The sequence below is a fragment of the Chlamydotis macqueenii genome, chromosome 1 (genome assembly GCF_036417535.1).
Source record: "Chlamydotis macqueenii isolate bChlMac1 chromosome 1, bChlMac1.mat, whole genome shotgun sequence".
NCBI lineage: Eukaryota > Metazoa > Chordata > Aves > Otidiformes > Otididae > Chlamydotis > Chlamydotis macqueenii.
In genome coordinates, this window is record NC_141556.1 from 109,273,303 (window position 1) to 109,291,246 (window position 17,944).

Sequence of the window (17,944 nt, forward strand, 5' to 3'; positions counted from 1 at the left end):
CATAGTAAGTGATAAGCAGATTAAATTATGTGAAAGTGATGTTTGGGTTTTTTTTTAGTAACTTGCATATTATGCAGGTCAGCATAGCAAATAATCTTAAAATATAGTCTGTAAAATTGTGTACTTTACATTGTGCAAAGCTACACACACTGGTGTCCATTTCTGAATAATCTGTTCCTGGGTATGCCAGATCTCCCAAGGGCTGAGGGTTACAAATGTTCAACCTTTCCCTTCCACTACGATGTATAAAACTTTATGTGTCAACATTAGTCTTCCAAAATATTGAAAGGGTGTTGTAAAGAAGAAAAGTATTCCACGGATGTCTGAAACATCATTGGTTTTGCCAGAAATGAGGAACAGTGATTTGAAAAAGCTGTTACATTTGGGTGGGGCAGAGGGGAGTAGGGGAGGAGGCTAAACTTAGAAAACCCAACCTAGTCGTGTAACTCACAATGTTTGCAACCTATGAAAATATTTATGACAGAATTGAAATACGATTAGCCTGACAGATCTCTGTTGAAATTGCTTTTTGTAATCTCAGAGCATGACTGAAGAAGCAGAGTATTTGACTATAATACTCCTGCATTAATAGTAGGAAAGAAACAAATATTGGAAAGGAATTCCAAATACTTGCAAGTTATCTCATTTGGGGGCATACATTAGTTTGCTAAATTCCAATTCCCAGGCTGGTAATCATGATTGTTAATGTATATCTTTTATGACTTTCAGAGCAAGAGAAGCCAACTTTAAGAGCATGCATATTGTGATATCCTCAGTGGTAAGTACCCTAACTGCAATCAAGTTTATTACACTTTTGTAGAGTAGAGGCCTTTTCAAGACCACACTTGCTGCAGCTTAGTCACACAACAGCTTCAAATGTCATTCTGGAATAATAGGGTAGTAATGTGATATACTCTATAATGAAAATCAGTGTAAAGCACAGGTGGTTTCTAGCATTTGTGTGGTCAGATATAAAAGCTTCACTATGGGTACAAGCTACTGCTTTTCCACTTGAGGAAAGTATAATTAAAAGTGGTTTCCAGATGTGCTGGCACACATCTGCCGTTTTTAAACGTGAATTTTGCAAACACAAACTGAACTGTGTTGCGTTCATCGTTATAAAGCTGTTGATGGGTTTTCAGGTAATAAAAAAGTTGGAAGCGTCAACACCCCCGCTGTAAAACTGAGGTGTCTTTAGACAACAGACAGTAGCATTTTGTGTTTACATTGTGTTCTTAGACTTTTCTGTGCGTAGTTCATAGTTGAGCTGTGGCAAATACACAAAATCTATCTGGACAAAAATTAACATTTATTTAGTGAAAACATGAGAAGTGATTCCTTGCTAGCAATTTTATTTGCTGCCAGATAGATTCAGGAGATTTGGGCTTTTTTGTTTGTTTTCAGTGAAGAAATAAATGCTACCCTAAACCATTGAATTTCTGCTCCTTTATCCTAATTTCCAAGATGTGTAAATAGTCAGCAAGAAACATGATGTCCTGAAAGTTAACCTTTAATTTGTCTCAGAACAGAAAGCAGAAGAAACTCTGTGCTTATAGGTTTATAGAATTAATCTTTAGTTGGACTGTTTAGAAAAAAAAATAAATTAGAATGAAATTCAGAAAAGGTGCTAGGCTTTAAAATATTGTTGAGAGGATATTACAGATCTTTTGATTTAGCTGAATATAGATTTTTAGGACAAACTGTTTGTCCTAATATCCACTTTATTTCTTTAGAACTAGTATTTCCCCTAGAAAAGTTGTTATTAAAATAAAATCCCTGTTTCAGAAGAAAGTTTTTGCAACTCCAGAAGATTTAGTTACTGCTGCTGTTTACAAGCACACAGGAAGAACACTATGCCTGCCATCTTCTTAACGATGCTTCTTCTAGCACTGCACCAATTACTGATACCTATGTCTTCCAGTTAATTTTGAAAAAAATAAAAGCTAGTACCACCTGACTTGAGGGTCTTGGACTATTGACCAGGCTGCTAAATAATAAGAGAAGATTTTTTAAGATACTGTGTGTAATATTGCCTGACCATCTATTTCCTTTACTTACTTCCACAGATGTAACTTGTAGCATTCATTGTCAAATGAGAGTCTAATCCTTAACATTTTATGTTAGAAAAACACTGACACTGAGTAAGTTAAATGTTTTCTGGGTATTTCCTCTTAATTGGACTTCTCTGCATAGGAGTTACTTTTTCCATTTAAATCTCTCTTTCTTGACTAAGCAGAATTGAAACATTTTTTTAAAGTGCGCAAATATTGGAATACTTTGCAGAAGGTGGAGTTAGTCAGAAAAACAACTGCTCAGATCAAATTGTTATTTATATAAAACTTAACATGTAGTCTGTACTTAAATTTTTGGATTAACTTATCTTTATGAAATGTTCTGAGTTGTTACAAAGGCATTGATAAATTCAGTGCGGGATTCAAAATCAACCTTGGCAGTAAAGAAAGGAAACTGTCCTATGTGTTCTTCTTTTCTGTGGTAACATAATAACTTGGTAAAGTCCTAGTGCTGGTAAATGAGAATGTTCTGGCTTGAGCACTCTCACATCTCTGAGATAGAAGGTCCAGATCAGCATGTGGCTTCTGATCTGTGCTTGAGGCATCTTGAGGATACAATGAAATAGATTATAATCAATAAGCAGAATATTAATAGCTTCATAGTGAAAATGCTGACTTCAGCAATATTGCCTGCTAGTACAGCAGACAATTTTTTTTTTTTACCTTGTAATGACTGGATATATTATAAATGTTCTATCTTGATATAAAGACTTCTGATTTGTGCTACCAGTGACTGTTTTACAAGTATGTATTTACTAACACATGCATATACATTTAATATTAAATTGCATTTAAATCACTGTTTGCCCAGAAGGTGGGGTTTTAGCATCCAACTGTTATAAGTCTTTTTTTGTTGTTGTTGTTGTTCTGACAAACTGCCATTCAACATCAAACTTAGAAATGTCTACAAAAATACAGACATTCAGGTGTGAAAATGTGCAAAATGAACACTACCTAGGCACTTAACTCACAGCATGTTGCAATTAAGACTTGTTAGTGGTCACTCCCCTGAACTGGCTATTCACATCAGAGACCAGCCCCAGACAGACTCACAACCTAACTCACAGTTTTGTACATAATCTTTTTGTGTAAAGGTTCCATTTTCATAAAAGCTCAGATGGGTTAAACAAGTAGCTTACTGAAAATATAGATTATTTAAATGTTAGGGGTTTTACATCCTTGGAAACAACAGAATTTTGAGTGCTTGTTGATTAATCATATTCTTATTAGTTGAAAACTGAAATGCCAACCTGACGGGAGGATATGTCAAAAAGTCTTCTGGGACTGTGCATCAAGTGGCATGACGAAGGCAGCTTATGGACAGCAAAGAACTTCCCTGTACAAATAGATGCAGGAGACAACCCATCAAGGATACATCTCCCCTGAAGTGCAACAAACCTGTGTAGTGTACTTAAAACAGCTGAGGCAATACTCTTCTGCGGTATAAACCTCTACGAGACACTTGAGTACAATTTTGTAAGAGGCTCGTGAGTTGATGACTATGACTGGAGAAACTGTTATGTATATAAGATACCGTTGTTGCTATTTATTGCCAATTTTGCAAGGACATCCTTTTCTGAACATCTATATCCTTGGTTTTGGTAGAATTCCAGAGTTCAACAAGTGCAATGCGCTCTATTTCATCAGAAAAAAAAAAAAGGTGAAACTCCCTGCTTTATGTTTCATTTTATCTCTAGAATATTTTTTTTTGCCTTGGGCCTTGAGTTGTTGATTTTAATACTTTCTTGTAAATCAGGATCATTGCCAGCATTTCTTACATGTTCTGGATACCTATTCTTCCCTTAAGTTAAAGACTTACTTACATCTGTGGCTTCACATTTAGTTGCTATAACAAAATAATCTATAATGTTAGAAATCGTTGAGTAAGACCTTGAGAAGAGTAAGCTACAAAAAAAAGGAGAACTCTTAATATTAAGACTATTTAAAAAAAAATCTATCCCTAATGATGAAAAAAATCAGGAAGAAGAAAGATACATTCAAAATATTTTTTAAAAAATATTTGTATTTTTAAAAAATTCATGAAATGGCTTTAGAGAACTTGAGGATGGATCAGAAATAATTATCATGTGTCAAGAATTTTTTGAAGTTTCAGAACATTTTACTATCTGAAATAGTAAAAAAAAATAAATGTCAGTAATTTTGAAATATTTCATTTTACAGAATCCTAGAATAGTTAGAATTGGAAGGGACCTTTAAAGGTCATCTAGTCCAGCCCCCCTGCAAGGAGCAGGGACATCTCCAACTGATTTTGGTTTGTTTTTCTACATATCTAGATTAGTGCTTGGGGGAATTAAAAAATAAAAAGGTAGTTTTGAACTTTAAACCAGAAGATTTTAATCTTGAAAATATCTAAATGGAATATTTAAGCAATGTCAAAACACTTTCTGCTTTTTTAAATGATAAGTGAATTGACACATTTCCTTGCAAATAACTTTGCTTTTAATGAACTAGCCTTTTCTGAGAAAAAAAATTATCTACAATATTTCCTACTAAGTGTATCATGTGAGAAATATATTATGTATTTTGTACTTCTTTAATCTTTGTGCTTGTGGTTTTGTATAATGTGAAACATTAAGTAATTATCAATTCAAGCCATGAGTTTTCTTGTTCCTTCTGAGAGAGAATGAAGTAGATGATAGCAGAAATATATGGAAAAATCTAGTTCAAAGGCTTTGGCTGTGGATAAGCCTCACTTACTCACGTAAATAAGACCACTGAAACCACCAGAAGTTGGGTGCTTAGTGATTTACTCAAGGTCGGTAGGTGTTGCACCATTATAAATATCCCTTGTATGAGAGTTGCACACAGGTCATTACGCTGCAAATAAGCTTGAATACAGCCATGCAGTAAGTTGCTGCCCTGAACGTTTGTCTCCTTTAGGTTTTCTCCCAGTGTCTGGGAAGACTTTGCAGTACACGTCTGTAGTCAGAGCAGCGTTACCGACTGCAGCGTGACCAGCAGCAAGAGAGAAAATCCTTGGGAAAGCAAAGGTGGTCTCCATGGAGGCCCCATGTCCTACTGGTTGGCTGTGTGACTCTAGCAACTTGCCTTCTCCCAGCATCAATCCTCCATTTAACTGGGCTGAAATGCCCTGTTATTTTGCTGTTTCCTAATCTCATCCTGTTAAAATGTTTCAGCGTTGTTTAAGGAAGGCTTAAAGACACAGCTCTTAACAGAGTTCTCATTCAAACTGATTGTGCCATTGCTTTGAGAATTTCGTATGAAGGAATATCTACTCTCAGCTAGAAATGTAGGCACTATGCCTTCTATTTTTGTGCAGGGTTGTCAGTTGTGGCACTAGTGCTGAAGACGAATATATCCCCTCCTCACCTGTTTTGCTAAGACCGTTTCTATATTCTTTGCTAATCAAGTGTTTCAGAATTGAGATTATTTCTGATCAGTGCTGATTCAACTACGAGAGGCATTGAAGAGCAAATGTGTTCTAAACATTTATTATTTGCATTTTTTCTGTGATGCAACTAAGGGAATTTTTTATTTTGAGTTATCCAGTCTTTTATTAGCACTGCTTCCAAGTTCAGATGATTAAAAGGATATTGCATATGTCTGAGAAATGAGCTTTAGCCATTTAGGAACAGGTCATGAGTTTCTCCCTCTGTCAGTAGTTCACTTTAAATGCCCGTCTGCACAGTGACATTTGCTGTTGACAGAGACACTCCCTGCTTAGTTGTGACTGTGTTGGGAGTCTGGAGCGCGATATCCCACGTTGGACGCTGTACAGCAAGAAGGAGGCAGAGTACAATGACGACAATCAGAGGTCTTGCAGATTTGATTTACAAGGAAAGTTTAAATGAGGTGGAGACATTTGCCAAATGTGCTAGGAAATAAAAGAATATCTGGTACTGCCTTGTGGAAGCGTGGTGGATTAGATGATCCCTTATGTTCTCTTGAGCTTATTTTCCCATTCCCTGCATCATTTTCCCCATTCTCCTATTACTTCACCCCCACTCACCCCCAACATACACAGTTTTTTTACATTTCCAGGATAACTTGTGCACAGATCTTCTAGTTATTAATAATAAGTTGGTCAGAAAAGTTTAGCTTCTTTCATTATGTTAATATTTCATGTCTGGCAAACTGAACTGTAAGGCAAGAGCTACTTTAGTGAATAACATTTGGGAAAAGAAGTCTCTTCAGCGTTTATCATGACTCCTTTTTGCAGTTGTGTTTCCTGGTACAGTGCCTGAATCCCTGCATTGCTTTCTGAAATGAGGAGGAACAACCCTCCTGGAGTTCTTGGTCCAGGAGCAAATTCTCTGTGCTCTGTTTTATCTTCATCCATTCTGAAACATGCCACTGAAAACTCAATGGGAACACTCCACTTCAGTAAAGCTTAAATAATGGGGAATACTTAGTAGCAAATTGCAGCTAGATGAAAAAAAAAAAACAAAAAAACAAATCTCAAAAAACAGCCCAAAACCCAACACCCTAACAAATTATAAGTTATTTCAACTTCCGGATGACAACTTGGAAACTTCCTAAATGGCTAAGAAAGTGCCTGTAGGAACATGCTGTACTTATAGGATAGTTGAAGATAAATTGAAGTTTGAGCATTGTGGTAATTTTGTTGCGATTTTACTTTTGTCTTTTCTTACCACTGAAGGAAACAAACATATACAATGCTGAGAATGTGTTTCTAATGTTAAACAAATCATTTTGCACATACAAAAGATAAGAACATGGAATATGTGTTTTGCCAGTGGATTCAGTAACATACTATGAACATGCTTGCAGAACACGCAAATGACAAACTCTTGGCAAAAAAAAATGGTAAACTGCAAAATCTTGTTATGCTATCTAGAACTGCAGTAGACTAACATATCTTCCTTTAAAATAAGATGGATATTGGACACTGACAAATACATCAAATACCATCGAAGTTCTGTAGGTAGGTAGGTAATTTCTCATCAAAAGTGTTCAAAGTAATGTTCAGATTCTTTCCTTTTGATGTGAGCTGAGGAGTTTGTAGGGCAGAATGTGTCTCATAACATGGTGAAAAACACTTGTCTGTTTTCCTCCTGAACAACCAGGAATCTTACTCATTAAGCGCTGACTGCCTCAGTGCTCTTACAAGGCAAACCTATAGCCTCTGTCTCCCAGGAAGCTCTCAAACTGGAAAGGAAAGGTAGGCTGGAGACAAAATACAACAGGACATCCAAAACAAGTCTGTTCAAGCAAATAGAAAACATCAACAAAAATAGAGGGAGTAAGGGAGTAGAAGGCATGTTGGAGATGCTTGTTTTCTTTGAAGAAAATGAAGAAAATCACAATTTGTAGTGGTCTGCATATGATTGAAAAAAAAAGAAAAAGAAAATCTAACTGTGTGGAACACAGGAAAGAAGGTGCTAAATTAAAACAAGAATATAATTCATGATGGAGTAAAAACCATATGGTCTGAAAATGTAGCAAGGATGTGGACAAAGTAAGGATTCTAGAAAGCAAATTTAGGTAGAAGCAGGTTTCCATAATAAATAAAAAAATAATAGGAACTGTGAGGATACTGAGTAGAAGGCATGCACTGAAATCATACTTACTAAATTGTGCTTTCAAAGGCATATGGAACTCTTTACGGTTAAAGACACATCTAGGCAACATGAAAAGATGACCAACAGATCACCATACTTCCTAGTCCATAGTTGGAGGCAAGTATGGTAGAATTCATCTGGTTGCAAATTTATAGTAGTATCACAGTATGTCAAGAAGAATCTTGGAAAAGATATTTTCTGGTCAGTGACTGATTATTTCAAAGCAGTGAAATCCACCTAAGTGGTGTGGACTTTGAAAATTCACTCTTCTTTTTATCTTCTTGGGTAGAAAGGTTTCTGTTCCCTTGGGTTTGGTTAAAAAATAAGAAGGAAAAGAAAGAAGAAAAACCTCAAAACACAAATCTTTGCATGCATTAGAAGCAGACAAACTTGTCTTTCTGCAGTGTTTATTCTGTCCACTTTTAAGTTGTAGACGAGAGCGTATTGCCTACTAGTTGCCTATTTCCTTCCAGAAACTCTTTGATCCCTGATAAGCCACACTCCTCCCAGGTTTTTCCAGGGTGTACCTTCAGCTTTTTACTACTGAATTCAACACACTTTTTTTTTCACAGATTTCAGATAATGTATTTGATGTTGTCTGTACCATGATATTTTCTGGTGTGTGGTTGGTCTGCTGAGGTGCTGAAGAACATCTATTTGAATACCTCAGAGATGATAAATGGAGTTGAAATAATGATAGGGCCAATATAAGAATTAAGCAGTATCTGTCCTTTCTGCTGCCCTTCTCTGCTGGGCTTGTGTTTCACTCAAAGTATTATTCATCTTCTGAGCACAAACCAACGGATTTTTTGTGGTAAACAGTTATTTTTATATTCCTTTTTAAAATTAAGGAACTGATGAGAAGAATTGTTATTGCCAAAAATCCCACAGAGGATCAGTATCAAAGGAATCAGTATTTAGAAATCTGAGCTTGCGGTGGGAATTGAAGGAAACTCCACAAGAATATCTCTACAATAGATGTCAGACTTATGATGCAGAAAAGGAAACAAATAGGGACCTGTTGTGACCTGAAGTTATGAAAAAGGGAGGAGGAAGGGACACCACAAGGAGCTAGATAATCCTACGTAAGATTCCAGAGTTTCTGGAGTATACCCAAATCAAATCTCTGTGGTCTCTGACATTTTGCCTGTTACAAACATGTGCAACATTCCAGCTGAGAAGTGTATGTTGAAAAATTGGTTTTAAGCTGAAGTAATTTGGTAGAATGTGTTAATGAGTAATGAGCCAGTAAGCAGTGGGGAATCTATGATGCAATCTAGAAAGTGAAGTCAGGGGTTTGTGGTAGCATGAGAGGCTGCTGACGTACAGCTATCAGACCAGAATAACTGGCAGATGAAATTAGAAGCAAGACTGCTGCTTCACTCTATCTGTGAGGTGTCATTTTTGGAAAACAATATCAAACAAGGTTTTTGGTTCTAAGAACCCCAAATATACCTTTTCCCCCAAATCTCAAATTAAATGTCAATATTGCTTGCACATATACAATTTTTAAAATCTTTCGGAGTGAATCATGTGTCATCTCACAGAACATCTTCCATCCAGACCGAAGTCACTTTCCTCCTTAAACATAGCATGGGTAATGAGGCAGGACTGAGAACAGGAAAACTCAGCTTTCAGTGGGAAATATAGGAAATACTTGAAAAAAAGATTTACAAAACAGAAGGGGAAATGGCCTTTGAGAAGGGGAGACATGAGGGCCCATTATCCTAGAATTACAGTACTAGTTCAGCAGTTTTCTGTTTATTTTCCTGTCATGTACCCTCCTTTTTGTTTTTCTTCTTGATAGCTATACATGCTTAAAGCCTCACAGTTAAAACAAGAAAACAGACTCTGAATTTTTTGTTCTGTTGACTCTGTAACAACTGATCTCTCCTCAGCAGTTTAATGTGATATCACAAAAGCTGGCAAAATGGACTATGTCAGACTGTGTGCACCAGACCCTGGTGGAAAATATACCAGAATAAAGTTCAAAGGATTTATTTCTAACACGTTACTTGAGAAGAAGTTAGGAAAGAATAGTGGTCTTGTTATACAGATGTCTTTTCATTTATTTGGGTCTACTCATGGAGAAACACTTCAGTCTTTACCTCTGAGAGCACCAAAGTGGTGACAAAGTGATTTTCACCACCTTATTAACAGCAAGCAAACAAACATTCTAACCAAAGTTCAAATGGACTTTGGCCTGAAATTAAGAATTTGGTTTTGAAATAAAAGCCTTCTGTTTGGGTTTCCCATGTTTTTTTTTCCATGAGATTTTTTTTTTTTTTCTGTTTTTCTCTGTCCCTTACTAGCTTAGCTACTGCACTTGCTTCTTTTATGCTTTTCCTTAGAGCTCTTTCTTCAAAAGCACAGGGCACTGAAAATGCTGCCATGTAGGCCTGTCACACTGGAAAGCTGTACAGGTATCACGCATGGGTTACTTCCATTGGCTACCTCTTCATTTTGAAATCCAGTCAGGAAGTTCCTCTTCTGGATTTTGAAACTCTCCGTACTCACTCTAATGCCACACTGTAGTATGTCAGTTTTATCCTGGAGTCACTTCTACTTCCATCTTGGTCAGTTCTGCTCAGCCCCTTCCTACTGCTCATTCCCAGTGTTGCTCCTGCCTCTTTTTCCTTGTTGGAAAGGCAGAGTAACCTTTGCATCACACATACACTGGACACTTGTCTGTTTGTTTACTAGCCTTTGATTGTTGCTTTTGTAAAGCTTTTTTTCAATACTGTTTATGAGGCGTAGTGTTTTCAAAAATAAAAGAGATGGCATCATGTCATAAGGTTCTTCTGTTCAATTAAGTTATTCCAGGGTTATGCTTATGCAGGTAATTCAATGAGATAGATCCTTGTGTGTTTTTCTTGCAGTGCAGTGCTTTAGCTCAGCTAGATCTGACTTTAACCATGCAGCACAGTATTTCCTAACAGTTTGCACTAATTCCTTGCTCTTACAGCTCAGTCGTAGCTTCTGAAGCATTTCCTATGGTTTGTAGGGCAGAGATAGAGTTCACTTACTGTGCCCTCAGTGGAGGCAAACTGAAGTAGAAATTAATATTAATTGGAATCCTTTGATTTTGTGATATGATTCTCAGGCATCCATTCTTGGAGAGTTTGGGAGCTATATCCATCACCTAATGTAAAAAGACAGTTCAGTAAAATAGACAATTGGAATTTCCCTCTGGAAGAGACCCTCTCTCTCCATTGATGGGCACGGAAATGCATCTTCTTAACTGAAGTAAGTTAGATACCAGAAGACAAGCAACAGGAAAATAATTGACATTTGTTTTGACCTCTTCTAGTGTGGGTTATTAAGCTTGAGAAAAGTTAGAGGAGAATTCTTGTAACTGGTCTGAAGCAAACTTCAAAATTCCCACCTCACTCTCTTCTCCAAAATCTGAAGTAGTGCACAGTCGTCTTGAAACGTGCTTTGAAATCTGCATCGCTCTTTCATTATGGACAGTGGTACATGACTCCAAACAATGATCCTTCTCCTGTATTTTAAGCTGGGAAGAACAAGTTCTATGTCACAGAGATCATATTTGGATGAGGCTCTGAGCAACCTGATCTAGTGGGGGATGTCCCTGCTCCTTGCAGGGGGGTTGGACTAGATGACCTTTGAAGGTCCCTTTCAACCCTAACCATTCTATGATTCTATGATTCTGTATTGCCCTATGATATTTGCTGAAAGTTTGTATGTTGCAAAATTCTCACTTATGTATCTGGAGATACATTTTAGTCAGTTTTATTCCCGAGACCAACATTTAAACCACTGTGGCCTTTACTATAAATTTAAGAAAACGTTAATATAATATCTGAAGGATCATATAGATATAGAAGTTGGCTGATGCCTTTACACAGTGCAGTGCTCGTCATAAGAAGGACCATTTTTGTGGGAGTTTGTTTCAAAAAATAACCTGAGCATATAAAATAAGAGAATTGAAAAGGAAATTGTACTCAAATGATTGTCCTTTGCACTTCACACAGTACTTAAAGTTCTTCCTCATTTTTTCTGCTGATTATGAGTACACAAACAGCATCCTGCAAAAACTACTGTAATGCATTATTCTAAATGCCAGCCAGATAATATATGAAGAAATCTGTTACATATCATAGGGTAGGATTTGAGGTGAAAACCAGACATGGTCTGAAATGCCCTTGTGTAGCTGAAGAATGTCATTTCATAGCAAGTTGGCCTCATCAGAAGCTGTGAGCACAAGTATCTACAGTATCTTTAGACAGCATCTCTCTCTAGGCACAATGATTCTCTGTTTCTTTGAAACAAGCTGTCATATTACTTGAAAGGAATTATCTAGTATTTCATTACTGTGATATGAAAAATTTGTTTGAAGAAGCAATTTTTCTTTAGGTCTGCATGTGGAAGTTGAAGCCAAACAAAACCCTGACAGGTGCAGGTTGCAGTAAATAATGCATTATAAACTACAGTTGCAAAATGATAAAGCAAACTGTATAGAAATGTGGAAATGGCAGGCAAACTATATTACTGGAAAATTATTGAGCCAGTGAGGTCTAGAAATATATTCCTTCAACTGTGCTTCCTCAATTTTGTCTCATAAAAGTCAATGTTTTTGACTTAGTTTAAAATAATGGATATCCTGAGCTTATTATATGGACTGTCTGTTGGAAGTAAAACCAGCACACGTTTTGGGAATAGGATTTTTACATTACAATGTCATGCTCTATGAGATGATTTTCAAGTCGTGCAGCTCTTCTACTCACAGGTACAGTAACTGCGTGACAGGGCAGTAGATAGGACTTGTAGCTGTACTATATTAAGTCTTAATAAATCCTATAGCAATAATGAAAACTGATCTGCTCTTTCATGGCTAAACATGGAAATCCCATTCTGGGATTTCAGTATGTTGGGACATATTGGCTTCACCAGCAGCCATGTGTTTTTAATTCAGCAGTCTTAATTACAGGAAATTTAATGATCATGAATAGTAACAAAGAATAAAATAAAAAGGAAAAAAAAAGACAAAAGAGAACTTAGTTTCCATCCAAAAGAAAGAAGTATTTTGGTAATAAACTGGTGCTTTCACGTTGGAAAATTCATTTGTTGTACTTAGAGCATATGTGCTGTTAGCAGTTGTCATTTATTCATTTTTGCTTTCCTTTTTATTTCTTCTTTGGTTTCCTTCTTATGGCAACAAATCTCTATTTTATAACTGGAAAAACATCATCTTAATGCGTGATCCTAAAGAGGAAGGCAGCTGGTGTCTTAAGAGTTCGGTAATAGGATATCAGATTTTGTCACTGCTATAAAGCCAGTAATAAACTTAGGCAAAATCTTGGCCCTGTCGAATAAGAGTTTTGGCATTGGCTTGGGCAGAATCAGAATTTCATTGCTGGGGTGTGATAAGCAAAAGCCTGAGTCAGAGCCTCTAGCAAGCAGAGGAAAATTGCCTGTTTGGTTTACCTTGGCGGTGGCCTGAAGCTCTCTCCTGACTGCTCACTTGCCCACGTTTAGGCTGAAACGTTGGTAGTCTACGTGTCTGCGATCCAACCTGTGCAGCTTGTACCTTACTCAGCAGACTACCTGATGGCAGAACAGGCAGAGAGGTATGTAGTCTTGTCTTTGCTTTGTTTGCTTTTGTTTTCCAGGTGTGCTGGAAAGGCAGTTTGGAGGAGTTGCTGCTGCTGTGCCCTCTCTGCTTTAACTTTTAGTAAATAAGACTTCACTTTCCGTTTTGTAAGACATCAAAGAATGAAATAACCAAGAAAGAAATGTTCAGTGTTTGGCACCAAATTAAACGTAAGGATGATAAAGTGTAGGATCTTAAGCCTGGTAATCTGTCCAGTTAAAATACCAAATGATCCAATTCCAAATAAGAGACAAATTCATACTATTGTTGGGCAACTGTTGAGGTTGTGTGTTCACGGCAATTCATTGAGTGAAGGAGTTTAATGGCCAACAGCAGCAGCAGCAGCAGCAGCTTACATTTGACAGATTTAATTCAAAATAATTTTTTATGTAGACTATAATCAATTAACTGTAGTGCTCCTAATGTCAAATGTTATAGCTAAATTAATAGCTTTCCTAACTCTATTGGTAGATTTATTTATGAGCTGCATATCATGGCAACACACATAGATTTATGACATTAATAAAAAGGTGAACTCTTTAGTGATGCAACTTGTCTGGTAACCATTTTCTTGCATATAGAATCAATCAAATTTCAAAAATACAAATTTGCAAAAGCCAAATTCCAAGTAATGTCTGACAGTCACATTCTTAATTTTCCACACCTTTATTAAAAATATCTGTTGAATCAATTTTGAAATTGACTGAAACTTCCTTTTAACTTCAATGTAATTATGCATTCAATTTAAGAGGTGTTTCTTCATAGCTCTTATGAAAAGTTCAGTAGCAGCAAAGTTGATGTTAAACATTTAAAATGTTTGTTTACTTTTTACTCTCAATGCAGTAAAATTCTAAAACCTATTTTGTAGTCCACAGCATTGTTTAAACAAACAAAAAACTAAAGGAGTTGTTTTTCACACCTGAAATGCCTTAGGTTTTAAAGTAATCTCAATGCTTAATTTCCTTTGAAATGTAAAAAAAAAAATATAGTATTTTAAACCCTGAGGATCTACACTGAATCTCACCCTGTCATTTCTGCTTTCTCTGTACAAACTTATAAGCAAAATTAAGAACACTAAGATAATAAGGATTTCTACTACTTTTTCTTTAAGTTAGTACATCTTGATTAGTTTCCTTATTTTGTTGTTCTTGGTGTCGTGCTCTCAACTACATGCTAAAAATTAGCTGGAAAGGTGGGAAAGCATGGTTTCTAAGCTAAAGAACTTTAGCTATCCTAATTTCATATGTTTAAATACAACACATTATGTGCCTGGTGTGTATACAGATGTGGTGTGATGCAGTACAGAAGATGGAGCCAGACTCTTCTCAGCTGTATTCAGTGAAAAGTCGGGAGGCAATTTCATTTAAAAACAATTTTAAAAAATGCAGCTTTTTACTGTGATGGTAGTTAGCACTGAATCAGGATGCCCAGAGAGGCTGTGAAGTCTCTGTCCTTGGAGATGTTTAAAACCCAACTGGACATGGCCCTCAGCAATCTGCTCTCGTTGACCTCGCGCTGAGCAAAGTTGGTCCAGGCGATCTCCAGAGGTGCCTTCCTTCCTCGGTTTTCTATGTGAGTCTATAATATGGCCTTGGCCAATGTAAGAACTTTAAAAATTATAGAATATTTTAAACTAATAATCTTACAGAAACACAAATTAACCAGATTTAATTGTATTATTTGCACTTCCATGATGTAAAATATATAGATAATATGTAGCTATAGTAGTATTTAAAACCATGCTTAAAGCTAGAAGTTGCTAACTCTGTTATTAAATTAAAAATCAAAGTTTTTTTTTTCTAATTGTCATCATAAAACAGAGGATTCTGAAGGGTAAAACCATAGAAGTTGAAAAAGCAGAAAATTCACAATACTAATACCATGTTTAAAAATATGTCCTGGAGGAAGACATTAACAAGCTGAAGAATATGTAAATTAGGAGCTTCTAAAATGCTGAGTTGCACAAATCATTAATAAGATCACTGTATGTTGACTTTCCACTCTTTGTTTTTGTCTTTACTTCTACTAAAAGTGTGTATTCCCCTCCAGTCTTTTAGGAACTTTGCTCCGCCCTGATTTTGGAAACTCTACAGTATATATTCACGTGCATCTTGGTCAGCTGAAGACTTCAGTGGGGTTTAGCGTGCAGTGTGGTGATGTTGCTAGCGTATTTATTTCTTGTATTGTGATGGTCCTCACAGGCTGAGCCTGGAGACCCTCATTGTGCTGGGCACTACATGGCACACAGCAGGAGACGGTGCCTGCCCAGGGAGCTTCTCCCCAAGCACACAGTCAGGATGAACTCCACGATAGTCTCCGCATCTGATATTAATATCCTCCACCCTCCCCCAGCTTTCTGAGGGGCATTTTAGGGGATATCTTTTCTTGTTTTAATTATGGTTTTGTAGGCAAACACTTCTTGAATGTAAAAGGGACACAGAAGAGAGGAAAGTAAATTAAGGAAAGGATGGTATGGCAACATTTGGAGCATCAGAATGAGCAGGTGGAGAAGTGTGACCAATGTCTAACATTTGGACAGTGTATTTACATGCCAAAAACTGTTGTAAAAAAAAGATTAGTAGTTATTATATACTTGCAGTAGTTGATAATGCAAAAAGTACAGCTTTTGTTTTTTTTTTTAATTTGTTGACAGTTTATGCCAATAGTTGTGTGAAGAGATCTGACTTGTAAAATAGTGCCCTTTTGGCTGCATCATTACCTAATGTCCTCTTCAGTAAACAAAGAAAAAACAAATTTATAAGCAGTTCTTTTACCTTTAAATTAGCCTTGCATTTTTTGTATTAGCTTGTTTACCTTGTGAAAAAATTACTTTTTTTTTTTTGAGTGATAGTTTAAAACAATAAACCGAAACTTTTAATAAAATGCATGGACATGCTTTAGTATATTCATGAGTGATCAAAATACAGTATAGAAATCACATATGCTGCTCTGCTGCAGCTTTCAAGGTTCAATCCATCATTCTGGAACCCAAGGGGCTAGGATTTGACATCCTGCCTAGAAACCATACTTCAGATTGGCTGGAACTGTGCCATCTTATGTTCAGGTTAAAAGAGCAGCTGTAATTTGTCTGGGTAGCACTTTAACTATGCACAGCAAATCATAAAACCCATTTTCAGTAATAAACTTGAAGATAAAATAGGTCCATTTGCTTCATTTCCTGATCCATACAAGATTTTCATCATTTTGATACAATACCACTTGGAGTTTGATCTTATAATGATGTAGATTTGTGTAATAATCTTTCTCAGATTAGCAGGTTTATTTATATATATACTATGTAGGAGATTTCTTTTTGGCATTTAGTGGAAGTCTTTTTCTATTGTTCTTTGAAACTGAAAATATGAGAATAATTTCATAGTAGGAGTTAAGTTTATATGTGATTGCCACAATAAATAAAACTTGATTGTAGTCTTTTTCGATTGTAAACACCAGATGCAAAAATACTCTATCCTGTTCTTTTTTTCCCCTTTTGTGTCTTAGCGTGGCTTGCTTGCAAGGGACTAGCAAATGCAAATATTCCCAGCAACTCAATGAAGATGTTTTAAGAATATATAAAAATCTTATTTTTATTTATTGTTTTGGATTTTAATGATTTTAGATTTCAACCTTTTGTGTGCACCCTTGTTTGCACATGTGACTGAGCAGCAAGGTCCAACTTATCATGGGAGGGTACATTTTCTGTCTAACTTAGTAACCCAGGGGAGCTCCTAGGATGGACTTCCCTCAAGGAGATGTGCCACTGAGTCCAGCCGTGGTGAGCCTGACCAGAGGCAGCCACATTCACCTATACCTGGAGGCTGTAGGCTTTGTTTCAGCTCCTTTTGGATGTTGCACAGTTTGGATTTCAGCATTTGTTTTCTTCTGATATAAGTCTGTAGAAGCTTTGTGTGAAATCAGGCCCGTACACTGTAAGAAACAACTTAAGGTGTCATTGTAGTTCCATAGATACGTAATGGCTTGACCATTAAATAGATTAGCCAGCCCCCTTGAATCCTTTGAGCATTTACTTCAGTAGCCACCTGCCAAATGCCAGGTCTCTTTTTCTTTTTCGCAGAGCCATTTCTCTATCTGTGTTTCTACTAGGACTTCTCTTTCAGCTCCACGGGCCTCTCCCTTTTTTGGCATGTTTTTAAGTCTTAAATTTTGCTAAGCCAAAAGGAGAGCCTCGTGTCACTCTTTGCCATCCCCCATTTCTGACTTGAGGAGGTACATTTGCAAGATAACTCTTGCGCCCCTGCGTGCTGCCCGTGCATCGCCGCTGTAGCGAGCAGAAGGGAAGGTTCATTCTCTTACCCTTACCTCAATACCATGGGGTTTTTCGACACTGTTGGGAAGACAGCTTTTCTGTCTTACCGTATTGTTGTAGCTCAACCTACCCTCCTGAAAATATATTCTGTCAAGATGTTTGTTTCTTTTACATGATCTAGCCCTTTGAAAATGCCTCTGGATGAAGAATTTATGGGAGTATAATATACTCGTATTAGACATCTACTTTACTGGGGTAGCCTAGCTAGGAAAAATGAAATGTGTTCCTGTATATTCCATCTTCCCCTGCCATAGTTAAGTGAGAGTGGGCTGCAGGATAGCATTGTGCATCTTGGTGGCCACACAAGCACTTTGTATTCACTGGAGACTTGGAGGTACGACAGCTGCATATAAATATGCATAGTTGG

General features: G+C 36.8%; 1 protein-coding gene across 3 annotated transcripts in view; it reads left to right on the forward strand.

Moving 5' to 3' along the window:
- Positions 1–17,944, forward strand: part of LOC147602243 (uncharacterized) — a 235,535-nt gene that overhangs the window by 202,646 nt on the left and 14,945 nt on the right. For all 3 annotated transcript variants that reach the window (XR_015260746.1, XR_015260745.1, XM_086764023.1), the window contains one exon: positions 730–778. Coding sequence is in view for 1 of the 3 variants with exons in the window: in XM_086764023.1 (XP_086620149.1) it covers positions 730–750 (21 nt within the window). In the remaining 2 variants the exon portion in view is untranslated. The remainder of the gene's footprint in view (positions 1–729; positions 779–17,944) is intronic.